Below are 26,691 nucleotides of genomic sequence, written 5' to 3'. Positions count from 1 at the left end.
TCTTGAGCTCAAGAGTTCAAGACAAGCCTGGACAACATGGCAAAACTCTGTCTCTACAAAAAAATACAAAAAATTAGTTGGACGTGGTGGCATGCATCTGAAGTCCCAGCTACCTGGGGCATTGAGGCAGGAGGATTGCTTGAACCTGGGATGTTGAGGCTGTAGTGAGCTGTGATCGTGCCACTACACTTCGATCTGGGTGACAAAGTGAGACCCTATCTCAAACATAAATAAATAATTTTTTTAAAAACCACACATGTTTACTGAGAGCCTACTTTTGCCTGGTCCAGTTCTAGGTACTGGTAGTTCCTTAGGAGTGCACAAAACAGATAAAAACTCCCACCCTAATGGTGCTTACATACTACTGGGGGCTAATAAAATTAATAAGTAAAATATATAGATTATGATCATCATTATGAAGAAAAGTTAAAGAGGGAAGGAAAAGAGTAATAGAAAGGGTTGTGGTTTTAAATATTAGGAGTGAAACCAGGCACAGTGGGTCACATCTGTAATCCCAGTGCTTTGGGAGTCTGAAATAGGAGGATCACTTGAACCCAGCAGTTCGAGGTTGCAGTGAGCTATGATCACACCTCTGCACTCCAGCTTGAATGACAAAGCAAGAGTCTGTCAATAAATAAATACATAAATAAGTATTAAGGGTGACTTTTGAATAGAGGCCAGGTGTTGTGAGAAGGGGAAAAATAGGCAATGAGGTCAGAGAGTTTGGCAGGGACTAGATCACGAAGGCCCTTGAAGGCCGTTGTGAAGGACTCTTTGGCTTTTCCTTTCAGTGAATGGGAAGGCACTGAGGGTTTAGAGAAGAGAGATGTCATCTGACTTACAGTTTAGAAGGCTCACTGGCCAGCTCTATATTGAGAATAGACTGCAGGGCTGCAGGTACAGGGGGAAGACCAGTCAAGAGGCTATTGCTGATAGAGATGATGGTGGCGGAGATGATGAGAAGTGGTAAATTCTGGATAGATTTTTTAAGTAGGGACAGTAAGATTTACTGATGTGGGATATAAGAGAAAGAAGAGGCAAAAAGATGTCTGGCCTGAGCAACTGGAAAAATAGAGTTACTGTTGACAAAGATCGGAGTGGGTTTAAAGGAAAGATTGGGAGCCTTTTTAGCCTGCACATTTTGAGATGCCTATTATACATGTAAGAGGGAATGGCCAGGAGACAGTTCATGCCTCCCTAAGGATACTAGCCAATACATTTCCCATACAGACTCCACCCCTTTCCATACAGTACCCCTCGTCTCTTTTGACCACTCCCAGAGACCTTGATCTGAATATAACAGAGAAGGTTCAGAGAGCAAGCATAGATGTTTGAGAGTCTGGTGTAGGGGACTGTCAGCAGCTCAGGATCTGGGGCTCCTGAAGCCAACTAAGCCTCTCTAAGAATGGATGTCTTAGGCACCAGAGACAAACCCAGTCTGGAGGACTCTGAGGATGAGGTAAGCAGTGCCTTTGGGGAGAGATAAGCAGGCTGGAGCAGAATCCGCTCTGTATGGAGCTAAGCAGCAATGGGGACTCTGAACTTACTCTATCCTCAAGTCCAGAGAATGTCACCCAGCTGGATCCTGGGAATGAGAAGAGGAGACAGACCTGCAAAGGAAGCTCTAGAATCTATCTACATCTCGCAGAAAGGCCAGAAACCTGGATGGGGAAACTGAAGATCCTTGCCCTGTGGCAGAGTAAGGGGCGGAATAAAAGGTAGCAGTGGAGGACACAGTCATAACCTGAGTCCTGGACAGCTAACTACTGTGACATTGCATAAGAGACTCAGGTTTTTTTTTGTTGTTTTTTTTTTTTTTTGAGACGGAGTTTCGCTCTTGTTACCCAGGCTGGAGTGCAATGGCGCGATCTCGGCTCACCGCAACCTCCGCCTCCTGGGTTCAGGCAATTCTCTTGCCTCAGCCTCCTGAGTAGCTGGGACTACAGGCACGCACCACCATGCCCAGCTAATTTTTTGTATTTTTGGTAGAGACGGGGTTTCACCATGTTGACCAGGATGGTCTCGATCTCTTGACCTCGTGACCCACCCGCCTCGGCCTCCCAAAGTGCTGGGATTACAGGCTTGAGCCACCGCGCCCGGCCTGAGACCCAGGTTTTTGAAGCCAGATGGACTTGTGTTTAAATCCTTGCTGTCCCACTTATTAGTTATGTGAGCCTGGGTGCCTCTTTGCAACTGCCATTCTTCACCAGTGACATGGGAATAATAATACCAATCCTGTTAGGGTTTCCTGAATATTGAATTGCTTAACAGGTATGGAAGCACTTTGTAAACCATACAATGCCGCAAGTTTATAAGGTGTATGTTATTACTGCTTTGCTCCCGGGGATGAACCTGGCCTCTGCAGAGGTGGACAAAAGAAAGCTACGCTAGAGAAACCCCAGCCGGAGCCAGCTCCCTGCTCCTACTGCTTCAGGCTGGTTTTGCTCTGCTACATTTCCTCTGACTGAGCTCTGCTACGTTTCTACAAGTCCCGACACAGGCTGCTGCTGCTGCTGCCACCACTGCCGCCCAGTGGCTATTGCAGGAAAACACCTCTCCCAACCCTCCCCAACTGGCAGCCCTGCCTGGCTTTTACTATCCTCACGGGGGCCAAGAGAAATGGAATGCAGCGGATCAGCCTCACTCTCTTCTGTGAAACTCTTCTTCACTTTGATTTCTGTGACTTGACTTTACTCCGATTCTCTTCCTCTGGATGTTCCTTCCGACCCCTTCCCTGGCTCTTTTTTTGCCCTACTTCCCCTACATGTGAGCCTTCCCCCAAAGATTCTCTCCTCTCCTCTCTCTCGCTCTCCATCATCTCTCTCCCCACTACCCCCACCCTCTCTTCCCCTTCTCTCTTTTAACATCCATTCTCATGATTTCAACTATGACTCAGAAGTTATCAAAAATTCTAATGGTCAAGAGACTCCAGCATACAGATCTCTCTCTAATCAAAATGCATCTCTCCCTCTCTCACACTTATCACATTTGATTTATACAGCAATGGCACGAGACCACAGGCAGCCTAGAATTATACTCATTTGTGTGTTTGGCCATCTCCTCCTTATCCACCCCCATACCAGAACCAGAGCTCCTTGAGAACGTGTACTTTATTTTACCTCTGTCTTTCCTATAGCCTTCCAGGTAAAGTTATTATAACACATGTTTGAAATAATTTCTTTCAAACTATATTCTCTGCTGTCCCCCCAAAAGTGCCTTCCAATTCAGAGTTAAGAAAACAGGTACCTTGTACATAGTTAGTGTTCAATAAATAGTTGTTAAATGAATGAATGACTTATTTATAATTTATTGAATTGAATGATTCCCACATCTATAATCTAAGCCCTACATATGTTGTTTGCTATAGGACCCACCCACTCGAGTATCTCATTGACATATGGAATTTAGTATGCAGCAAAAGTTTACTATTTTTCCCCTGACAGAGATAAATAAGATTTATGAATACCATTATTGCTGACACCCTTCCATTGCTCTACTCCTCCCGTTTGTCCCAGTCCTCTCCCTCCTGGCCCCTCACATCTAATATTCATAATTGTGTTGATGACAGTTTCTCTGGAAGGTTTTCTCTTTCCTTGGGGCTTTAAGAAGGAAAGGAAGAAGAGGCATGATTTCTAATCTCTTTCTCTGAGTTAGGAGGAAAGGAAGGAAGGAAGGAAGAGAAAGGAGGGAGGGAGGGAGGGAGGGAGAAAGGGAGAAAAGAAGGGATAAAGATAAGAAGGGAGGGGAAAGGAAATGAGGGAGGGAAGGCAAGTGATATAGTGAAAAAAATGCAGGTTTGGAGTCAGATAGACCTAGGGTTGAACTCTGGCTCCATCACCTACCAGCTGTGACTATGGGTAAGTCTTTCTGAACCTTCATTTCCTCATACGTGGAATGAGGATGCTAGCACCTAGCTTGTTGTGAGAAAACAATGAAGCAATAGATGTAAGGAACCCAGCAGTGTGCCCTCGTTGTTATTGGGAATTAAAATATAGGTGTATTTGGAAGGTGTGAGGTCCACTCCAATTGGCTGAGTTTTCCTTATGAAGTGAACAAATGGAATTACCTGCTGATAGTGAGTGGAACGAGACAGTTACTCAACCTTGACAGAAAGGTGTAGTGATGTGAAGCCCTGGATGTCTAAACTTACTAATAAAATCATGGGGAAGTGACTGGCTCCATATCATTGTACCCAAGTTAGCTTTATCCACATGTATTCTCTGTAGTGTGCCTTTTTGTCTTTCTAAATGCTCAACTCTGTCTCCAGCAAGGCTGTTAACAACGTTAGAGTGGAAACCAGGACTACTTGGTTTAGCACCTAGGACAGCACAGGAAATCTGTTTCTACCATTTAATCCATCTATCTCCTTTCCATCCTCCCCCACTGAGCTAATGCCTCATCCACATCCCACTTGAATCTTTTGCTGTTTTCAGTTGCAATAACAGAAAATCCCAACTTAGATGACTGTTTTTAAAAAAGGAAATATATTATCTTGCATATAAGTTCAGTAGTGGGTGGCTTTGAAGCTGATTAATTCAGCAGTTCAACAATGTCATTTTAAAAATCCTGATTCTTTCCATCTTTCTGATTGGCAAATCTCAGCATGTTGTTTAGCAGCTTTCATGGTCACAAGGTCTCTATTGCTGTTCAGGCATTGTTTCCAGACATGGCAATATTCAATGGCAAAAGAGGAGGGCTTCTTCCTTTATGCTTATTTTTATCATTCAAGAAACCTTTCCCAGAATCTTTCCAGCATACCTCCTCTCACATAACAGTGGCCTGAATTTCATCATGCCTATAACTAAGCTGATCACCGGCAAGGGGGATAAAACGACCATGGCTGGCACAGAGGAGCACAGACCCATGTGGAGGAGGGTGAAATACCTTAAAACAGGGATTCTTTCCACAAGGAGGAAGAGAGGGATGACTATTGAGTTCGTAAGGAATTCTGTCTACTACAATCTTTTACTAAGTAACCCACCCCTTCCTCATGCAGAGATCTGATCATCATTTTCTAAATGGAAGGTCTGGTTAGAGATATCATCCGGTAGTACAGAATGAGGTGGGTAAGGACCTAAAAATATTTCTCCCACCATTGTATTATAGGGGCCAGAAACTCCAATAGAGATTCATTTCTTTGCCTTCTTACTGTCGCATCCTTGTAAAATGCAGGTATTCCAGGTCAAAGTGACACTGGTGATAGTTCTCTTTGAGAAGCTTGGGAATCCAGTTAGCTTTGGGAAGCCAACTGGAAAGAGGCACAAAGAAATTTTCTGGGGAGATGGAAATGTTCTATATCTTAACCTGTGTGGTTGCTATATGTGTGTTTATACAGGTGTATTAAACTCCTATGGATGCTGTAACAAATTACCATAGGCTTGGTGACTTAAAACAATACACAGTTCTTCTCTTACAATTCTGGAGGTCAGAAGTCCAAAATCAGTTTCAAAGGGCCAAAATCAAGGTTTCAGCAGGGCCATGCCTGGGCAGGAACAGCCATCTTGTGGCCATGAGAGACTTCGGGGAAAGTCGATTTCCTTGTCTTTTCCAGCTTCTAGAGCTGTATTCCTTGCATTCCTTGGCTCATGGCCCCTTCCTCCATCTTCAAAGCCAGTGACCTAGCATCTTGCTTCAGACCCCATATTGCCTCCTACCTCTGAGTCAAATCTCTCTCTGCCCCTCTCTCATAGAGACCAGTGATAGCACTAGAGCCCACCTGGATAATCCAGAATAATCTCCCCATTTCAAGATCCTTAATTTATTCACATCTGCAAAGTCTCTTTTTCATATAAGGTGACATTCGTCAGTTCCCAGAATTAAGACCTGACATCTTTGGGGGGCATAATTCAGCCTGCCACAATGGGTAAAAATTCACTGAACTGCAGTTAAGATTTGTGCATTTTACCTCAGTCAAGAAATGCACAAACTTCTGGAAAAGAGTAATGATTTACATTCTGTCATAATAATGAATTAAAGACCTAGCAGATCTACTCTCTTCCTACTGAGAGACCCATGGATCTGAGTAGAAAGAGAGGATAAGAGGGATTGAGTACCTAAAAGGGAGATAGGAGACTCGAGTGTGGGTCTAAAGACAAAAATGGGCCGACCACCAGTTATTCTAGAGATTCTGGGAAAGGTTTCCTGGATGATAAAAATAAGCACACAAGAAGAGAAGCCTTCCTCTCCTGCCATTGACTATTGCCATGTCTGGCATGAAAAGTACATTCATTCTGACTTTTCACCTTCCTCTCAGACACCAGCCTTGGCATGTATATGAGCCTTTCCTGTATGTCCAGCAGTAGTTTTTATCCCACTATGGTACCTGCAGAATCTGGGCTTCTCGTACTATCTGAAAGCTCCTGAGAAGGAGAGAGTTATAGTAACTAAACAACAATGCCCTGAGATGCATATTGGCTAGGAATGGCAGGGGCTGACACTGTGAACTGTGCAAAGAGAATATGGGACAGCTGTCCAGAGCCTTCAGTGAGGGGCAGGAGTTAGGGAAGGCCGTGCCCAGCCCTCTGAGCCATAGCCAAAGCCATCCTCTGAAGAATGGACACTGCATAGTGGGGGTTGGGATTGAGGGCTGTGTCTATAGATAAGTAATGGCCAGCCAGCTGTAAGGGGAGGTAAAGGGGTTCAGAGTCCTGAACCCCCAGAGCTTGCAGAGTCTGTCTCTACATTCTCTATGCCCGTGAAGCCTGAGCCTGGGCCCTATGGGAAGGACAGTCAAGAAAGGAAGATTACTTTGTTGTTACCACTGTGGGGGTCCTGGCAGCTGCAGAGACAGAAATATCTCTAATTCCATGAGCGGTCATATGAGGCAAGAGAAGCTGCTTAGAACATGGACTTAGTTTCAGGGATTGGATAGAGTCAAGAGTGGGAGTGAGGAGGTTTACCCCAGGTGGGGGTGATACAGATGTCAATTGCCTATTCCCTCCACATGCATGCCCTGCCAGAAGAACCTGTCCCTGGGCTGGGAATCTTATGTTACCTTCCTCTCCAATGAGAAAAGAAGTTCAAGGCTCACCGACATGTGCACACACAGCTCAATGCACTCAGCTTCCCCTCCACCACTCCTGCCCCCACTACCTACAGGAGATTGACTCCTGCTGTGCACATAAGCTGGGATAATCAGGGTTTCTAAACATCAGCTTCAAGAGTCCAAGGTCCCAAGTGGTAGGGGGCTGGGTACAAGGTACTCTTTCCTATACTTGTGGCTTTTGTGTGGCCTGGAGCCGCTGACACAGAGATTGGAGTGTGACACAAGGTATTCCTTTCAAAAACACAAAGTCCTATACTTTGAGCCCTCCCATTTCAACCCCTCACCATGCTTCACCTTTAAGACCTTTAACTCCACTTTGACCCAAGTTCTCAGGTTCAAGGCCTCACAAGGCCAAAATCCTGAAGTTACCTTTCTCAAACTCCCCTGCCTTTAACATCATCAGAATCAACCTCCTGCCCCCACTCTGTCCCAGCAGCAATAGCCTGCTAATCTTTTAGCCACTAATCTTTTAGGCACTAATCTGCTTTCCAAACTCTTGGCACCTGAGCTATTTATAGTAGTGTTTCATGCCGCCCCCCAACCCCCCCTGCCGCAAAGAACCCTATTCTTTTCCGATGACCCCCACCAATCAAAACACTCAGAGGACTGTGGGTATAAGAGGCTGGGGAGGCAAGCATAGCAACCAGAGCTGGAGACTGATGTGAACTTGATCTCTCTCCCCAGGTAATATTCCAAAGCCCTCTACTTCTAGCCTGTATGAAGCCCTGTGTCCCTTGTTCTTAGCATCCCCTTTAATATATTAGGCAGCAGCTGAGGGACACCCTTCCTGACACAGCCTATAGTCATTCAGGCCTAGAGACCTTCCAAAGACCTCTGGAAGCTCCCCTAAGCTCACCCCCTGGGCCAGGCTCAGTAAGCATCAAAGGGAAGCACTAGAGAGACATCTCCCTGTCTCTAAGGATTCCCACCCCAAGGCCTAGCCCCTGGGGACCTGGATGTGGATAAGGATGGGAAAATCTAGGGAAAGGAATGAGAGGGATGAGTTCAAGGAGGACTTTCAACCTCCATAGAGACCTTTGTCACCAAAAACTGATAGCATGAAGGCATCAACCCCTTATCTCCCACACCTTTATCCCTTCTTTGTTTAGAGTCAAGGCCATCATGAGGTGAACTCAGGCTCAGGATCCATTGCAGGAGCAGAAGCAGACAGAATCCATTCATTTGTTCATTCATTCATTCATGTATCCAGCAAACATGCCTTGTGTGCCAGGGGATGTCTACTCTCATACAGACCAAGAAACACATTTTTCTCATACTTTTCTGGATGGAAACCTCTGTCCAGCCCCTTTCCAGAGAAGTTCCTTCTCTCTGAGGGCTCTCAAGAATTCCCCAGCCATTCTAGGAAGTTTGGCCCTTTCTGGAGAATAGATAGTATGGTTATTCAATGATTTGTACAAAGTAGGAAGGTTTTTTTTTCCCCTCTTGACCAAAATGGGCAAGAATATGGCTGAAGAAGGCTAAAGAAGTACCCTTGGCACAAGGGAAAACAGGAGGTACTTGATGTGGGTGAGGTGTCTGTCTGAGGAAAGGTTACATCACAGTAGGTGTATATGGATGGTATGCTGGAGTGGGATGAGAAGAATAGAGATGAAATGATTGAGCCTTTCTTCTTTCCCTCTTCCTAGAAAAGGCTCAACATCAACTATATAGCCAACATGTCCAAGTAAGAACTCCTAATCCTCTAAACCTGTGAATTGCTCCCTATCACCATTCAAGTACTTGCCTTTGGGATAGAGGGATTTCCAATCTCTCCCTAATTTGTGTCCTTGGATTCTACCCCGATTACCTCTAGCTTTGCCCCATCCTATGCTCCTGGAGCCTCTTCTCCTAATCCTAAGAATATTTCTTTTTCTCCCCACCTCCCTTATTTCCTCTTCCCTGCTCTTCCAATCCCCCTCTCTATCCTCTTTCTGGTTTTCTCCCCATAGGGTGTTTAAGAAGACCAGCTCCAATGGGAAGGTGAGAGAACCTGGCCCAGCTGGGTAAATGAGAGGGCAAAAGGGATAGGTGGGTACATCCTTCAAGGTCAGGGGTCTGGGTTGGGGGTTTCAGGGGAATCCATTCAAAAATGATCACGAGAATAACATGGGAGGTTGTTCCACAACAGCTCTCCATCTACCTGGGGAAACGGGACTTCGTGGACCATGTGGACACAGTGGAACCCATTGGTCAGTGAGTCCAAAAAGGGGAAGCCTGGGGAAAGAAGAATGGAAACTAGGCAGTAAAAGAAAGTCCAGGAAAGACCGCGCAGAAAAGGAGGCCAATTAAAGGGAAGAATGGGAAGAAACATTTGAGGGATCATCTTCTGTTTCACTGTCTGAGAGTTTTTCCTGACCAAGGTGCTGTCTGTCCCTCTCTCCGCAGATGGTGTAGTCCTGGTTGATCCCGAGTACTTAGAAGGTCGAAAGTGTAAGTGGAAATCCTTGTTGGTCTTTGTATGTTTCAGACAGGTAACCCGATGAGTGGATTGCACCAGAAATGTATAAGAAAACCAGAAAGTGGCAGGAACTGTGAATACCGTGTCTGGTGGAGGCTGACAACTGGGAATTCCAGCCCAGTGTGGCCAAATTTTCTAATTGTTAACTAGAAACTGTAAATGAAAGCTCAGAATATGAAAAGATTATGGTGCCCCTTACCCAAATAATAGTCCAAGTAAATATCTAAAGCATAAATTAAATTTTATTTTTCAAAATTTTATAGGATTTACACTTGTGCTGAAATTAAAATAGCTTCTTTCAAAATTTTGAATTTTCTCTATTATTATTGGTGGTGCCCCTGCTTGGCTATTGATCTGAATCTTAGGCTGCCTATGATATAATCCAATAAGCCAGAAATCCATATTTTAATGCAAATTTCCTGATTTTCAAATGTTGGCAACTCACTAAAAGACTTTAGAAGCCTGGATAGATTAAATCCCCAACCCTGCTTTTTTTTCTGTTGGCTGGATGTGACCTTCAGGCTGCCGTTTTGCAACCTCTGGTATTCATCTTTCCATCTTTCTTTTTGTGTTAGGAAACTGCCTGATGTTTTATTCAAGAAAAAAATCCCAAACAAAGAAACAAAATAACAACCGTAAGAAGTAACAGTAAAAAACATTACTCTGGAAGCAGCACTACATATCAAGATTACACTGACTTTTTTTTTTTTCTGCTTTTTTTCCCTTTTAATTCTCACTATGGATTAACTCCACTGTGATCCAACTAGAATGAAAATTGGGTTTGATTTGAAAAAGGCCATGAATGGGTTGATGAATACTAGTTCAGATGTAACCATTAGATATTGGAGAATAAAGTAGCCTAAATCTCTCAGATTAAGCAGTGTCAAAAAGCAATCCAGTCAATTTGAAATATTAGAGTAACTTTGGGATAGACTCATAAATTAACCAACTTATTTAAGGTTCCCAAGTATTCTATATTTCTAAAACCAAAATCGTTTTTTCACATTTCTATAAAATCCTCACAAGCTATGGAAAGAAATCTTTAGTTAAAAAATATATGTTGTTCTAGGAAGACGATGCATTTTTCCTTTTATTCTAATCTTCCTTTATGTCCCCTTAGTAGAGTTTTATATTACTTTTCATTTAAGTTGTGCATATTTGTTTTTTTTGTTTTTTTTTTTGAGACGGAGTTTTGCTCTTGTTGCCCAGTCTGGAGTGCAATGGCAGGATCTCGGCTCACCGCAACCTCCGCCTCCTGGGTTCAAGTGATTCTCCTGCCTCAGCCTCCTGAGTAACTGGGATTAGAGGCATGCGCCACCACACTCAGCTAATTTTGTATATTTAGTAGAGATGGGGTTTCTCTATGTTGGTCAGGCTGGTCTCAAACTCCTGACCTCAGGTGATCCGCCCACCTCAGCCTCCCAAAGTGCTGGGATTACAGGCATGAGCCACCGCGCCCGGCTAAATTGTGCATATTTCTTGTTTATTCTTAGTTTTTCAATATGTTTTGTTACCTCTATGAAGATTGTCTTGTTTGCATCATATTTCCTAATGTGTTTTTCTATCAAGGTACATTTGTGGACGTAAAATGTGCTTACTCTGTACTGTGGAGTGATAAAGGCCAGTGATAGGGCAGTAGTATATGTGGTGGTGTGAACGAATTGTTGTTCAACAAAAATCTATCTGGAATCTCTCTCTGTATTATTTCTTACAACTGCATGTGACTCCACAATGATCTCAAAATACAAAGTTTAACTTCAAAAGGATAATGAGAGCAAAATAAAAAATACCTAAGGTGGCCTTGTGTTCAATTATAGCAACAGACAAAGTTGGGAAGCAAACACAACAGATATTAACGGTAGTTATCTGTGGAACATGATTCATTATTTTGGAACTTTGATTTGTCTCTTCTGATGTTCAGACAATTAACATATTTTTTGTAGAATAAACACAAGTATAAACTAATGACTTTAGAATAGATACTGACTTTTGAAAGGAAATAAAAACAAGCAATTTCCTAGCACGCAAAACAAAAGGATAATTCTAAACTGCTAGAAAGCCAATTAGAGCATCAGTGGGGGGTAGGAGTTTCGAGATGCAGTTGATGTCTTAGTCTCCTGCCCTCCCTACACAGGAATAGCAAGCGATTCCAAGAACAAGTCATCTGATTAACACCCTTACCTCGGGGACTACTAGATCCCCTTCTGCCTCGCCCATCCTGACCTTTTTTCTGTGTCATTCCTCATCTCTTTCATTTCTTCTCTCACCTGCCTCCTTCCAGCCACCTCTTTTCCGCTCCTTTTTCCCTTTCTGTCTTTCTGCTTTCCTTTATCCCTTATTTCCCTTTCTTTCTCCTTTCTCCCACTATAATTGGCCATAATTGAGAACCAAGGTGAATCTATTTTTTGTATCTTTTGAAAATTACTAGATTTGTCTCCATTGTAGAAAAATTTTAAAACGTAGATGAAGAAGAGACTGCAACCTTGCCATCTTTAATCGCTAATAATATTTTTCATCTTATTTATTCATATTTTCTATGCAAACATCTATATTTTCATTAAAAATGCTATACTATAAATAATATTTTATAATCCTTTAAACCTGTGTCAGTATATAAAAATCTATAACTTTTTAAGTTGCCTAGTATTATATTGTATGGGAATACCACGAAGCCCTGTAATACACATACTTTTTATACTAGTTCAATTATTTCTTTAGGCGAAATGCCTAGAAGAGAAATTAATGGCAAAAAGGCATTCACCATTTTTAAAGCTTTCTATACCTATTGTCAAATTGCTCTCTAAAATACTTATGCCAATTAAATCTCCCTCCTGCAGTGCATGAGGCTGTCCATATTACCCTAGCCTTTATAAACACTGATACTATCAATACTTTCAGGCTTTGCTGTATATTTTGAATATAGGTTCATTTTCCTCGTTCTCAATTTTAAAAGAAAATAATCTGGTGTTTGATGTTTTGAGTTCTGAAAAATACTAAAATAAGTTGCTTTCTACTCAAGTGCTGCTGTTGGTAGTTTTCTTTCCTTTGGGTCACAGCCCCTGATAGAAATAAGGTTACCCATTCGTGTTCTACATCTTTACTTGCCTCAACCTCTGTCACCCTGTACATGGACAGGTATCCCTCCCTACTCCATTCTACATTCCATTAGCCTTTTTCAGAGGCTTTCTATCTGCCTCTCACTTGATTTCTTTCAAATCTTAGATGCCAGTTACAAAGTATGAGTTCAATTATAACTCTTCCATTCCTGTCAGTATTCCCATCATCATCATCAACATCCACATCTACATTATTTGAAGTTTCCAAAGAGATTTCTTTTTTCTTTTTTTGACATGAGGTATTGCTCTGTTGCCCAGGCTAGAGTGCAGTGGTACCATCTCAGCTCACTGCAACCTCCGCCTCCTGAGTTCAAGTGATTCTCCTGCCTCAGCCTCCCGAGTAGCTGGGACTACAGGCACCCACCACCACGCCTGGTTAATTTTTGTGTTTTTACTAAAGGCGAGGTTTCACCATGTTGGCCAGGCTGAAATTGAACTCCTGTCATTGGGCGATCCAACCAACTTGGCCTCCCAAAGTGCTGGAATTACAGGAGTGAGCCACTGTGCCCCGCCTGCAAAGGGATTTCTTATACATCAACTCCTCACAACTGTCTTATAAGTTAAGTTAAATACCTATGAGCCTGGAACTTGGAGACAGACAAGCCTGAGTTGAAATCCTGCGCCATTGTTTAACAGCACTGAGCTCCCTTTCCGTACCTGTAAAGTGGAGATAACAGCACGTCAGAGGGTTAGTTTGAGGTCTAAATAGCATATATAGAACTACCAGAGCAGTCCTATTCTTGACAGGTGTAGTAACTGAGACCCGGAGAACTCAAGGGGTTTGTGCAAGTCCTAGTCAAGTCCAGGTATTCTGACCCTAAGTATTATTGTTTCTCTTTTTCATGATAAAATATTTCAGGCACGTAGAATTATGTTAGGAATATTCTGTAAAAATCACCAAGCTTTAATAAGAATGACAGAAACAAACTAAAGCCTCCTGTGTGTCCCTCCTCCCTCCCTACTCCTTCTCCTCCTGCTCTCCTCCCTCCACAGATAACCACTATCCTGAATTTGGGGTTTGTTATTCGCTCAGTGGCTCCATTCTTGTACTCCATAGTTAAGTGTCTATGATGAACTTTGATATTGTCCTATCTGCTTTCAAACTTTTTTATTTTGTTTTGTTTTCTTTTTGAAATGAAGTCTCGTTCTGTCGCCCAGGCTGGACTGCAGTGGCATGATCTCGGCTCGCTGCAAACTCCACCTATGGGCTTCAAGCCATTCTCCTGCCTCAGCCTCCCGAGTAGCTGGGATTAGAGGCACCTGCCACTACACCAGGCTAATTTTTATATTTTCAGTAGAGACCGGGTTTCACCAGCATGGCCAGGCTTGTCTTGAACTCCTGACCTCTGATCCACCCACCCTGGCTCCCAAAGTGCTGGGATTACAGGCATGAGCCACTGTGCCTGGCCCCTTTGAAACTTTATATATAAACGGTAATATAGTGTGCCTATCATTCCGCAGCTACATTTGTTTGTTCAGTAGCTTCCCTTTTTTTTTTTTTTTCCAGACAGTTTTGCTCTGTCACCCAGGCTGGAGTGCAATGGTGCAATCTCAGCTCACTGCAACCTCTGCCTCCCAAGTGCAAGCAATTATCCTGCCTCAGCCTCCCAAGTAGCAGGAATTACAGGTGTACACCACCATACCTGGCTAATTTTTGTATTTTAGTAGAGACGGGTTTTCACCATGTTGGCCAGGCTGGTCTTGAACTGCTGCCTAGGCATCCCAAAGTGCTGGGATTACAGGCGTGAGCTACCACACCGGGCCTGGTTCAATAGCTTTTGAGATTTAACCGTGTTGACACGGGTCTTAGTCTGTTTCTATTGCTACAGCAAAATACGTGAGACTAGGTAATTTAAAAGTACAGAAATTTATTTTCTCATAATTCTGAAAGGGAGGAAGTCCAACATCAAGGCTCCAGCAGGTGCAGTTGTGTGATGAGGGCTGCTCTCTGCTTCCAAGATGGTGCCTTATTGCTGCATCCTCTGGAGGGGAGGAACATTGTGTCCTCACGTGGTGGAAGGTGAAAGGGCAAACGGTGTCCTATCTAAGGGCCTTAATCCGGTTCATGAAGGGATTCAGGAACAAAGAAGGCCCATGATCTAATCATTTCTTGATGGCCATCTTAATACCATCACAATGGCCATCAAGTTTCAACTCCTGAATGATAGAGAGGACACATACAAGCCATAGCATTCCATCAAGTTCTAGTTCATGTATTTTAATCTTGGTTTAGTATTCCATTTTGTAAATATGCCACAAACGTTTTACTCATTCTCCTGCTGATAGATATTTAGATTATCTCCAGGTTTAGTTCTGACAAACATTGATGCAACGGCCATTATCATATGTATCTCCTTGTAAACAAGAACAAAAGCTCCTTTAAAGTCACATTATTAGGTCATACACTACGAGCAGATTTAATTCTACTGGATAATCCCAAATAGATTTTCAAATTAGTTGCATTAATACTCCCACGAGCAGTATGTAACAACTCTTTTGTTCCACATCTTTTTTTTTTTTAATTGCATTTTAGGTTTTGGGGTACATGTGAAGAACATGCAAGATTGTTGCATAGGTACACACGTGGCAGTGTGATTTTCTTCCTTCCTCCCCCTCACCTATATCTGGCATTTCTCCCCATGCCATCCCCCCCAACTCCCCACCTCCCGATGTCCCTCCCCTATTTCCCTCCAACAGACCTCAGTGTGCAGTGCTCCCCTCCCCGTGTCCATGTGTTCCCATTGTTCAACACCCGCCTATGAGTGAGAACATGCGGTGTTTGATTTTCTGCTCCTGTGTCAGTTTGCTGAGAATGATGGCTTCCAAGTTCATCCATGACCCTATAAAGGACACGAACTCATCATTTTTTATGGCTGCGTAATATTCCATGGTGTATATGTGCCACATTTTCCCTGTCCAGTCTATCATTGATGGGCATCTGGGTTGGTTCCAGGTCTTTGCTATTGTAAACTGTACTGCAATGAACATTTGTGTGCATGTGTCCTTATGGTAGAACGATTTATAATCCTTTGGATATATACCCAGTAATGGGATTGCTGGGTCAAATGGAATTTCTATTTCTAGGTCCTTGAGGAATCGCCACACTGTCTTCCATAATGGTTGATCTAATTTACACTTCCACCAACAGTGTAAAAGTGTTCCTATTTCTCCACATCCTCTCCAGCATCTGTTGTCTCCAGATTTTTTAATGATCGCCATTGTAACTGGCGTGAGATGGTATCTCAATGTAGTTTTGATTTGCATTTCTCTAATGACCAGTGATTATGAGCATTTTTTCTTATGTTTGTTGGCCTCATGTATGTCTTCTTTTGTAAAGTGTCTGTTCATATCCTTTGCCCACTTTTGAATGGGCTTGTTTGTAGCACATACTATTGTCAGACTTAGAACTTTTTGACAATCTGATGGGTGCGAAATCTTATCTGGTTGCCCTTTAATTTGCATTTATCTGACTACTCATGAGATTAAACATGTTTTCATATGTTATTGGGCATGCCTTCACATTTTTTGCACACTATGATACTGGTCCATCATTCTTGTTGATGTGTGATGTGCTTACGTATTTTGGATGCTAACCTTCTGTGTATTATATGTGTTGCAAAGATATTCCCCCAGGCTTTCCTTTTTTGTTTGTTTATAAAGACATTCAATATAAATCTCACAGCAGACAAATGTGTTAATAGTGGTTTTCTTTGCGGCCATAGTCTTTTGATCATATGACATCACCTCTCTGTGTCTTCTTGACCCAGTTAAGATTCCCCTTCCCACTCAGGCCTGACAGGCCACTCTCTTCCTCCTTTGCCTGCAGTGTTTGTCATGTTGACATGTGCCTTTCGCTATGGCCGTGATGACTTGGATGTGATTGGTCTGACATTCCGGAAAGATCTGTATGTGCAGACCCTGCAAGTGGTCCCAGCTGAATCCACCAGCACTCAGGGGCCCCTCACAGTCCTACAGGAGCGATTGCTGCACAAGCTAGGGGACAATGCCTACCCCTTTACCCTGCAGGTACTGACCCCAAACCCTGGGTGGGCAAGGTTTCCAGGGAAGATTAAGAGAGGAAGCTCAAGAAGGGCAACAAGGGAGAGGGGTCCCTATTTGTGTTGTATCGGTTTGAATTCTTTTCTTTTCTACTTCTTTCATGACCACTTTTTTGTCCCCTAGATGGTGACCAACCTGCCCTGTTCTGTGACACTACAGCCAGGTCCAGAAGATTCAGGCAAGGTGAAGACCGAGGACTGGGTTCTAAGAAAGAGGGATAGATGGTAGTGCCAGGGTAGAGGAACAGTGGGACAAACAGGCAAGACTGGAGAGAAATGGACAGCTAAGGAGGGAGGTCAGGCATTTTCTTATAGGCCCACGGGGAAGGGAAGACAGCACTGGAAATGAACTCTCTTTGCTCCTGTCCCTTTACAGCCCTGTGGGATTGACTTTGAGGTGAAGAGTTTCTGTGCTGAAAACCCGGAGGAGACAGTGTCCAAGAGGTATTCTCTGGTTCTCCCCAAAATCCTTGCCTCCAGCCTGTCCCAGGAAACAGATCCTGCTCTAATGACAGAAATAGCCCCACTTTCAACCTCCACAGCATCGTCGCCACCAGTGACGCCCGTTCCTGAGTCCCCTCTGACTTCTCTTCTTTGCTCTAGGGCAAGGGTCAGCAAACTTTTGTGTACGGTCCAAAAAATAACTACTTGGTTTTTGTGGGCCATGTAGTCTCTGTTGCAACTATGCAACTCTGCTGTTGTAGCACAAACACAGCCACAGGAGGTACAGTAATGAATGAGTGTGGCTGTGTGTCCGATAGAACTTTGTTTATGGACACTGAAATTTGAATTTCATGTCATATCCACATGTCGTAAAATACTATTGTTCCTTGATTTATTTCAACCATTTATAAATGTAGTATAACCATTCTCAGTTCCTGGACCATAGGAAAACAGGCAACAGGCCAGATTTGGCCAGTGGGCCATAGTTTACCAACCTTTGGTCTACATACTTACATTAAGGGTCTAGAGGAGTTCTCTGAGGGGGGCCTTCCTCTATTCCCATTCTTAAGCAAGGGTTGGGCTGTGCGGGTGGGATGGGAGAGGGCTGTGGGTCTGAAAGGAGGATGCTCTGGCTGATCCCTTGGTCTCTGCTCAGAGACTATGTGCGACTGGTTGTCCGGAAAGTACAATTTGCACCACCGGAGGCAGGCCCTGGCCCCTCAGCCCAGACCGTCCGCCGCTTTCTTCTATCAGCTCAGCCCCTACAACTCCAGGCCTGGATGGACAGGGAGGTTTGTTACCCTCACTTCCTGCCTCCTGCCCCAGCATCCCCTCTGATGCCCTTTCTTCACTGATAACCTACGTGGGCAGGCAGAGATGGGAGCCAGGGTGGCAAGACTGCTAAGGAAACAGGGTTTATAGGTCTCCATCTGTGCATTCGTCCTCCAAACTTGACATGGGGCCCCCCTCCTGCTTTAGGTTCACTACCACGGAGAACCCATCTCCGTCAATGTTTCTATCAACAACTCCACCAACAAGGTCATCAAAAGAATCAAGATTTCCGGTGAGTTTCTTTTCCCATACCTCTGCACCTGGTCCCAAAGCCACAGGTCTTTTTCCACAATTCTGCCTCACTTACCTGTCTGCATTCATCTAGGCTTTCCCTCTATCCCACATCTGTCAAAATGCACATCTCGTTTTCTCACTGGCCACGTCTTACTACATGATGTATAGTGTACCTGTGTGTAAGGTCACCTCTAAGGACAGTAAGCTGGGGTCACAAAAATGACTTATTGATTGTAATCATATATTTTTCCTGACTTGTTCAGTCGACCAGGTCACTGATGTTGTCCTGTATTCACTAGACAAGTACTCCAAGACTGTGTTCATTCAGGAATTCACGTGAGCTGGCACTGGGGCTGGGGTCAAAGAGCTAAAGGGTCGGGTGTTGGGAAGAGGTCCAGTAGGCCGGTGAGAAGGTGGGAAGACAAAAGGGAGGGAAAGTTCCGAAGAATGGGGAAATTCAAGATGAAGGCTATAGTAGAGAATGGGAGGGATTCCGAGGACAATGGGATGGAGGGGACACAACTTACCCCCAGGAGTCCCATCAAAATGCTGAGCGAGGGCAGAACCTTAAGGATTTCCAACTAGAATGAATTTCTCCCAGTCTTCACAGTTAAACATGTCACCTCTCTGGGATTCTCCAGTAGGTTCTCATACAATCTTGTACAAGATACTCTTGAGAGTAAAAGTGTACTGAGTAGGCAAACCCATTCTAAACCCTTCTCTTGTTCATCTTTCAAAGGGAGACTGTAGCTGCTAATTCCAACTTCTCCCAGAGCTTTGCAGTAACCCCAATCCTGGCTGCCAGCTGCCAGAAACGGGGCCTGGCACTGGATGGGAAACTCAAGCATGAGGATACCAACCTGGCCTCTAGCACGATGTAAGCTCACATGTAACTCTCAGCCTCCATTTCCTACTCCTACATACACAGCTCTGAGGTTTCATCTTCAGTGAAGCCTACCTGTTTTTAAACTGTCTCTAGGGCAGTGTTCACAGACCCCTCCAGGATCGAGGGCCAGTAGCAAGCTCAGTAATGCCCGTGGGACCAATGGCAGGCTTACGTCAGAGGTGGAAAGAAAGGAAAACATGGAGAGGAAAGCAATCCTTACGTTGTATAAGATTTCACAGTTCACCGAGGTCCTACATATGTACTATGTCATCTTTGTGAGAATCCCGCTAAAGTAGCCTGGATAGATGTTCTTACTCCCTTTTACATTTAAGGACCCTGAGTCTCAGAGAGAAGAAAGAACTGGTTTAAGGTAGCATGGCTAATAAGAGGTAGAAGCAGACAGGATTTTATCACATGTCCTCTGGCTCTGAATATTGTGATCTCTACAGAATCGACTCTCTAGAGAACATGAAAATGCAGTAGAAGCGTAGGAGATGAGAAATGGAGAAAAAGGAGGACAACAAAGGAAAAGGATGCAACAGAAATTAATAGAATCCTAGGACGTCATTCACTTGGTCCTGTCCCTCAGAGGCCATAGCCTTAGATGTGTCTCCCAGCAAAAACCACCTGCCAACATCTGATAGGTGTAATCCCTCCATCCCTCCCCATGGCTTATCAATCAGGCAGCTATAGACTGCGAACACTGGAAATAGCCTTGGAAATCATCCAAGCAGCGTTATTTTATATGTAAGAGATCAGCAGTAGAGAGCAATGATGAGATTTTTCCCAAGCTCCCTGGAGGAGGTAGAATGAGCTAGATCCTGAAATATGTGAAGGATCTAGTTACCAACAGTAGAAAAAAAGGAGCATTCTATACTGGGAACACAGCATGGGCAAAGGCTAGAAGATGGGAATCCACATGGCGTGTTCTGATCACGGAGAGAAGATGGGTCTGCTTAGGTCGTATCCAGCAGTTAGGGCAGAAAGTGTTAGAGAGGCTAGCTAGGGCAAGATTGTTAGGGGTCTTGAAAGGCAGGCAGAGTAGTTGTTGTATTCAAAAGGTAGGCTCTTGAGCAGAGGGTGACATGGTAAAACTGAATGTTAGGGAGACAAATGTGGTCTCCATGGGTAGGAGAGCTTAGAGCCTGGTAGATATTCTGGGAGAAGACTAAATGTTATACGGTGTGGTGATGGGAATGCATGAGAAGAAACTGGGGACTGAATGAATTCTCCTAATGCCCCTACACGCCCCCAAATGAATACTACACCCTCCAGTATTAGACCAGGAATGGACAAAGAGCTGCTGGGGATCCTGGTGTCCTACAAAGTCAGAGTCAACCTGATGGTGTCCTGTGGCGGGTAAGTGAGGGTTCTGGGTCTTGGGCTAAGGAGTCAAGGGCTTTTCGCCTCTCTTTTTCTCCCGGTTAGATTGATCCAATCCAACCATTCCTCACCCCTTCTCACAGACCAGGTTCCCAAACCTGTGAGCTAGTGAACAAGTCACTTTCCCTTCCAGAAACCCATTCTGTGGCTGGCTCATTAGGGCTTATGATCCCTCATTCCCTATTAAAACTATGTTGCCCCTTCTCTATTTGCTGCTAATAATTTTGGGTGTCATTCTACCCACAGCATCCTAGGAGACCTGACGGCCAGGTAAGAGACTGTGGGGTGGGGGGACATGGGCAAGAAGAGGAGGACAAGGGATGGACTGAGGGCATCCAAAGACTGGAAACCTAAGGGAGGGAGGTCCAGGGGTTGGGTTTGTAGAGAGATGAGATGTCATCCCACATTGGGATCCTTGCAGCGATGTTGGTGTGGAGCTACCCTTGGTCCTGATCCACCCGAAGCCATCTCATGGTGAGTGATCCGGAGGAACTCACAGGAAGGGTTTTCCTGAGGGCTGAGGTCCAAGGCATTCTGATCTCATGAATTGGAGACGAGCAGTTTGGCTGTGGATGGAATAGCAATAGGCAGGCTGGGTGTCTAGGTTTTCAGGGGAACTGTGTGTGTCCTGAGTGCTGGGGAGGAAGGATTGGAAAGGGAGGGAAAAGGGTAAAGATACTTCTTCGGGGAACTGAAGAACCCCGAATCAGCTTCAGCTGCATTTTTTTTTCCCTCCCTCTCCATGCTTGCTGCAGAGGCCGCTAGGTAAATGGAATAGGAGACTTGGAAGCCCCATTCCCCTCTTCCCATTGCCACTCTCCATGTTATGACGATGGAAATGTGAAAATGCTTTCCCATGGTGCTTTAACTACAGGTCCAGCGTAAACATACGGCTTAGCTTCGTGTCACAGTTCGGTGCTTTCAATATGCCCTCTGTTCCCTTTCTGCATACCCCACCTTCCTGCCCCTTTCGTCTTTCATTCTTTGATACCTTCCTCCTTCCCACTCCTCATCCTTATTTCCCTTCCAGTGCGCTTGGGGAACTCTTGTGCTGGGAAATTTGGGCGGGAACGAAAGGAAACAAGCCAGAGTGGGTGATGGAGGATGGGGGATGGGGCATCAAGAGGGGGCCAAGGAGCCTAGCTGGGAAGCAGGGAGGGGATCACTTTTCTGGGATCAGGAAAAACCAGTGGACACGGAGGACACCCAGAAAGCGGTTGCTAACCCTCTATTCTCTGAGGACATAGTCATCGAGGAGTTCACGCGGAAAGGCGAGGAGGAGAGCCAGAAGGCTGTGGAGGCGGAGGGAGACGAGGGGAGCTGAGCACCTTGCTCTGGTGCCCGTCTGTGTGGGAGCCCCCACTGTAACACTCTAATAAATCAGCTTGTTCAGATGTGCCTGGTGATCTCTTGCCTATTTCCTCCAACTGGAGGGTCATGGAACTACTGAGAATGACCTTCCCTTCCCCCACCCCTTCGCTGTGACTACATTACACTTAGCCGATGCTTTCCCCTACACTGACCCCCATTTCTCTCTGACACAGTCAGTGGCCATCCCTGTCTCCGCCCCATGACCGCACTGCAACGGTCATAGGATCGCTCTTAACACGAGGAGCAGCGCGAGCTGCCAGGAGGGGGCCGAGGGGGCGTGGCCACGCCCAGGCGTCGGTGCCAAGCCAATGGCCGTGAGCCGACGTCGGTAGAGCGCCGCGTGACGTCAGGTGGCACGGGCTGAGCGCCGGAAGCCATTTTGGCTGCCACCTACCTAGCTGACGCCATGTCTGCCTTCGGTCACCGCGAGGGCTGGTTGGAGGCCGGAGACTTTGGCCTCAAGGCTGCCGAAGGACTGGAATACCAGTCTCTGTGCAAAGCTAAACTCGTATTCCTGGGAGAGCCTAGCGGTGCGGGTCTGGGTTGGGCTTTGGGGACAGGAAGGTGTGAATGGCATTAAATGGGGCGGGGCTTTCTCCGGGGAATCGAGTTCCTCCTCGTTGGGAAACCTTAGAGTGGGAGGAGGAGGGAGGGCTCATAGAAACTTTGAGGGGAGAAAGGGCACCCGGGGCGACGATTGGCCTGCTTATCTCCCTCACAGTAGGGAAGACATCCATCATCACCCGCTTCATGTACGACAGCTTCGGCTGCACCTTCTAGGTAAGCCTGCCGCCGCCGAGCCATATGGTACATTTTAGCCCCTCTTCTTGGCGGACTCACCTGGAGATTCTCCTCCTCAAGGTTATGTATTGTACGGGTTGGGAAGTGGAGCCGGGACATTTTCCTAAACGGTCATTCTCCACTTCGGCTTCTAAGACTGCCTCATGTTGGGAATAGAGGGAATGCCGGAGAGTACCTGACTTTCTTTTGCAGGCAACTGTTGGAATTGACTTCTTGTCTAAGACCATGTGCTTGGAGGACCGAATGGTGAGTGTTAACGCTCATACCACTAACCCTACACCAGCCCCTTCAGCCTATTCATCACAGTAGGGTAGCACCATCAAGAAAACGGAAGCCTCTTCAACTTACCAAGCCCTATGAGGTTTCTTGTTCTGTCTGCCGTCATCTCATCTCCAATTGTAACATCCATAAAGTCCAAGAGACCTTGAATCCTTAAATCTGCTGTGCTATAGGGTCTTCCTGAATCAAATCAGTATATTAAAATTGGTTGCACCTGTCCTAGGACTGTAGGCCAACTTGGTTTCAGGCCACAGCAGCAGCCGCTTCTCAGGGACCCAGTCTCCCTGACTTTTGATATTCTGCCTTTACTAGGTTTGATCTTTTTACAAAGGCTAGTTTCTTTTCTACGTTTCCCCATCTTCTTCCTAAACATTTGTTTTACGCAGGTTCAGCTGCAGCTATGGGACACAGCTGGCCAGGAGCGCTTTCACAGCCTGATTCCTAGCTATGTTCATGGTTCAACTATCGCAGTGGTTGTCTATGATGTCACAAGTGGGTGCTGTGCAATGTTTTATTTGAAAAGGAAGTGACAGGGAGATGGATACAATTAGCAGAGAGGAATGGTTCCCTCCAAATCTCTACTAAATGTTTCAACACTCTGCCACATGTTCTCTTGCAGACATCACTTCTTTTAAGGAGACAGATAAGTGGGTAGAACATGTTCGAGCAGAAAGAGGTGACGATGTTGTCATCATGTTGGTGGGTAACAAGATTGATTTGAATAACAAAAGGTAAAGTATAACTACAGCTTCCTCTGGCATACCTAAAATTCAGTCTCTATGGGGAGGGTCGACTGTGCTCGATTTATTTGGGGAGGAGTTACCCTGGCTCCCTGTGCCCCCCAGCAGCACTGCAGGAGGGGAAGGACAGGGACACGTCCCATGAGGGCACAAGGATATGTGGGGAGTAGAGGAGAGAGTCCCCACGCTGTAATCAGAAGGATCATAGGTTTAAGGCTTCTAGGGTTCCTTGCTCTAAGTAAGCATCATTACACCTCAGAGGACTGTATCCCTATCCACTAACTCTGGTCCTTTTCATCAATTCTAATTTGTCCAGACAAGTCACTGCAGAAGAGGGTGAAGAAAAATCCAGAAACCTCAACGTGATGTTTATTGAGACCAGTGCCAAAACCAGTTACAATGTGGACAAGGTAATACTTGTTTCTTTTTATGTTACTTTAATTGCACTCTGTCTGTAGCTACCACCACTGTTTACTCTTTGGGATACCTTTGGCTTGTCCTTTGTGGGGTGGGGGGCAAGGTTCATCTCCCATCACGTAGCCCAAAGGCCCTGAATTATTCCAGCCTCTGAACCTGACCTTGTTTTTTTCCTTTCTTTTTTTGTCACCTTTCACACACACACACACACACACACAGCTATTCCAGCGTGTGGCTTCTGCCCTTCCTTCCACAAGTACTTCACCTGTACCGAAAGAGGGGCGTATCCTTTTTTCCTACTTTTGCTGGGGTAGGGAGTATACAAGTAGAGAAGGTAAGTTTCCTTTGTTGACTTGATGCCTGAGTGGTACTTAAGGTTTGGTCTGACTTTAGCCTACAGTAGTTCCTTGGTTTGCCTTTAAGTGAGGGGGATTGTAAGATCAGAATTCCTCTTCTACATCTCCTAGAAGCTGACCCTGGGTGTTGAGATTTGACTCCAGTCACCTCACTGTATTAGCTTCCTTAACACACACTTCAGCAGTTGAAATCCAACTGGAGCCCTTCGAGGAGTCAGGCAACAGAAACTACTGTTCCCAGTGACAGCTTAGGGTTTCTCTGCCTCATTTCATGGGTTTCTTGCATCTGGGCTTGCCACACCAGTTCTCCCCCACCTCGTTTTATGATACATGGCCGCTTACTGGCTTCCAGTTCCTAGCCTTGGGGTAAAAACGGAACCCCTGACAGTGCTATCATATTTTTCTGACTGCATCTCACAGCTACTGGGCAGAAGCTTCTTGCGGCACCTGGCAATTCTACCTTACTTTCTCAGATGGCTAAAAGATATCTATAGAGAATACAGTTCTACAGCAGCTGACATACTTCGAAGGCAGATACAATTCAATCTCCACTGTTTGTTGTTGTTTTTCACCTACACCCTCAATAAATGACTGGTCCTTTAACCTAAGGCTGTCATTGCTTGTGCTTTCTACACACTATACCTATATTTTCACAATGTAATTATCTCATGTTGATGCCCCAATAGAACCATTCCACGTGTCTTAATTGAGAACCAATTTACAGGAGGGTTTCTGCCTCTTAGGCCCCTGGAACCTGGATGGGACTTTGTATCATGTTTGTCATACTTCTTAGATGAATTGTTTTTGACCTGTTAACCATAGGGATAGTCTTGGACCTCAGCATTCAGCCGAGTGAGCCAATGTGCCTTTATGGAAGTAACCAAGCTACTATTTTCTTTCTCTTGTGGCCAATGGGATTGGGTGGGGATCAGCAAATAGGAGCATAGAACAGAATTTCCCAGGAAGTATAGAGACAGCTACATTAATTCTACCTCCAGCTCTGCTGTCAAGGTATGTTGCTACCTAACAATAGCACTGAGGCTCTAGAAGAGGTATCTCAGTAGAGCTGGGGTCAGATATATAGGAAGAACCAGAACTTCCTCATACAGTATAGTACTACTATGTAGAACATTGTTTCACATATTTCAAGACTTACATACTTTGCTTAAAAATCCAGATATCCAGACCGCACCTCAGACCCACAGAATCATTGTCCAGTTGAAGGGTCTATAAATATATATTTAAATTCCCTATGATTCTTTCAAGGCAAATTTTGGGCCTTCATCCTTTGGGTACATCACCTCGTATCACACAAGAAAACTTTTATTTGAGACACAGTCTCACTCTTTCACCCAGGCTGGAGTGTAGTGGCACAATCTGGGCTCACCGCAATGTCCGCCTACCGGGTTTAAACTATCCTCCTACCTCAGCCTTTCAAGTAGCTGGAATTATAGGCACATACGACCACACCCAACTTATTTTTGTAGTTTTATTAGAGACAGTTTTACCATGTGGCCATGCTGTTCTCAAACTCTTGGCCCCAAGCAATCCATTTGCCCTAGCCTCCCAAAGTGTTGGGATTACAGGTGTGAGCCACGGCCCCCAGCCTCACACTAGAAAACTTTAAATTCCACATGTGTATTTTGAACATGCCAGTGGTGATGTCATAGGTGTAACTGATAATCTAGTTATGGTGGATTGGTAACTAAATATCTAAAAACATGGCAGAACATTATTTGGGGCTGGGGTGAAGAAAAGGGAGAAGTCAGCAGTTAGTACTACTCAACTTACAAGTTGGAAACTGGGAACCAATTTATTACTGCTGCTTCAGAAAAGAAATGCATCTAAGCCCCTTCTTTCGTTTATGATCCAGATCAAAGAATGTGGGAAAGGAGAAAAGAGAATTATATTAATACTGGTCCCTGCAGAAAAATGTTCAAAGCTTGTAGGTGAAGGCGCAGTTTTTTCAGTGTCCTTCACTCTATGCCATTCCTTGGTTATACTGTGGTTAAAGTTCCTCGGCCTCCCTAATGTTCTGGCCAGACATCATAGGTAATTGTGAGGTAGGTATAATGTTGCTGTTCCTTCCAGCGGCTCCTCTCTTTGGAAGAGCTTTTTCTTCCCTTGGTAGCATTTGACATCCAATCGGTAGCATTCAAAATCCCAGCACTTTGGGAGGCCGAGGCGGGTGGATCACAAGGTCAAGAGATCAAGACCATCCTGGTCAACATGGTGAAACCCCGTCTCTACTAAAACTACAAAAAATTAGCTG

General features: G+C 44.9%; 2 protein-coding genes across 3 annotated transcripts; both read left to right on the top strand.

Moving 5' to 3' along the window:
- The first annotated feature begins 7,586 nt into the window (after nt 1–7,586).
- On the top strand, nt 7,587–21,853 carry ARR3 (arrestin 3). The gene is made up of 17 exons (XM_017502698.2): nt 7,587–7,729; nt 8,692–8,729; nt 8,995–9,025; nt 9,174–9,234; nt 9,431–9,475; nt 16,446–16,645; nt 16,802–16,861; nt 17,054–17,121; nt 17,777–17,912; nt 18,100–18,184; nt 18,450–18,522; nt 18,926–19,063; nt 20,348–20,431; nt 20,702–20,725; nt 20,877–20,929; nt 21,211–21,220; nt 21,689–21,853. The coding sequence occupies exons 2-17, from the start codon at nt 8,722–8,724 to the stop codon at nt 21,777–21,779; spliced, it is 1,167 nt and encodes a 388-aa protein (XP_017358187.2). The 5' UTR covers nt 7,587–7,729; nt 8,692–8,721; the 3' UTR covers nt 21,780–21,853.
- Nucleotides 21,854–22,184: 331 nt separating this feature from the next.
- On the top strand, nt 22,185–25,027 carry RAB41 (RAB41, member RAS oncogene family). Of its 2 annotated transcripts, none has more exons than XM_037729434.1 (8): nt 22,185–22,356; nt 22,551–22,606; nt 22,820–22,873; nt 23,293–23,398; nt 23,526–23,637; nt 23,963–24,056; nt 24,283–24,346; nt 24,602–25,027. In XM_037729434.1, the coding sequence occupies exons 3-8, from the start codon at nt 22,853–22,855 to the stop codon at nt 24,661–24,663; spliced, it is 459 nt and encodes a 152-aa protein (XP_037585362.1). In that variant the 5' UTR covers nt 22,185–22,356; nt 22,551–22,606; nt 22,820–22,852; the 3' UTR covers nt 24,664–25,027. The 2 variants fall into 2 exon arrangements, with proteins under 2 accessions (XP_037585362.1, XP_037585357.1); XM_037729429.1 differs by having other exon boundaries at nt 22,185–22,358; nt 22,548–22,606.
- Nucleotides 25,028–26,691: the final 1,664 nt, after the last annotated feature.

Source organism: Cebus imitator, unplaced genomic scaffold, assembly GCF_001604975.1.
Source record: "Cebus imitator isolate Cc_AM_T3 unplaced genomic scaffold, Cebus_imitator-1.0 Scaffold14, whole genome shotgun sequence".
In the NCBI taxonomy this organism is placed as follows: domain Eukaryota; kingdom Metazoa; phylum Chordata; class Mammalia; order Primates; family Cebidae; genus Cebus; species Cebus imitator.
Note: the sequence above shows the minus strand (reverse complement) of the source record. Positions and strands in the feature narration are given on the sequence as shown.

What these genes read in the sequence shown, in the direction of transcription:
- ARR3 (XM_017502698.2), top strand. An exon ending in GTACTTAGAAGGTCGAAAGT is followed by an intron (nt 9,476 to 16,445) that starts GTAAGTGGAAAT and finishes CTTTGCCTGCAG; the next exon opens with TGTTTGTCATGTTGACATGT. An exon ending in AGGCCTGGATGGACAGGGAG is followed by an intron (nt 17,913 to 18,099) that starts GTTTGTTACCCT and finishes CTCCTGCTTTAG; the next exon opens with GTTCACTACCACGGAGAACC.
- RAB41 (XM_037729434.1), top strand. Translation starts at nt 22,853, where the DNA reads ATGTGCTTGGAGGACCGAATG. An exon ending in TGTGCTTGGAGGACCGAATG is followed by an intron (nt 22,874 to 23,292) that starts GTGAGTGTTAAC and finishes TGTTTTACGCAG; the next exon opens with GTTCAGCTGCAGCTATGGGA. An exon ending in GGTTGTCTATGATGTCACAA is followed by an intron (nt 23,399 to 23,525) that starts GTGGGTGCTGTG and finishes GTTCTCTTGCAG; the next exon opens with ACATCACTTCTTTTAAGGAG.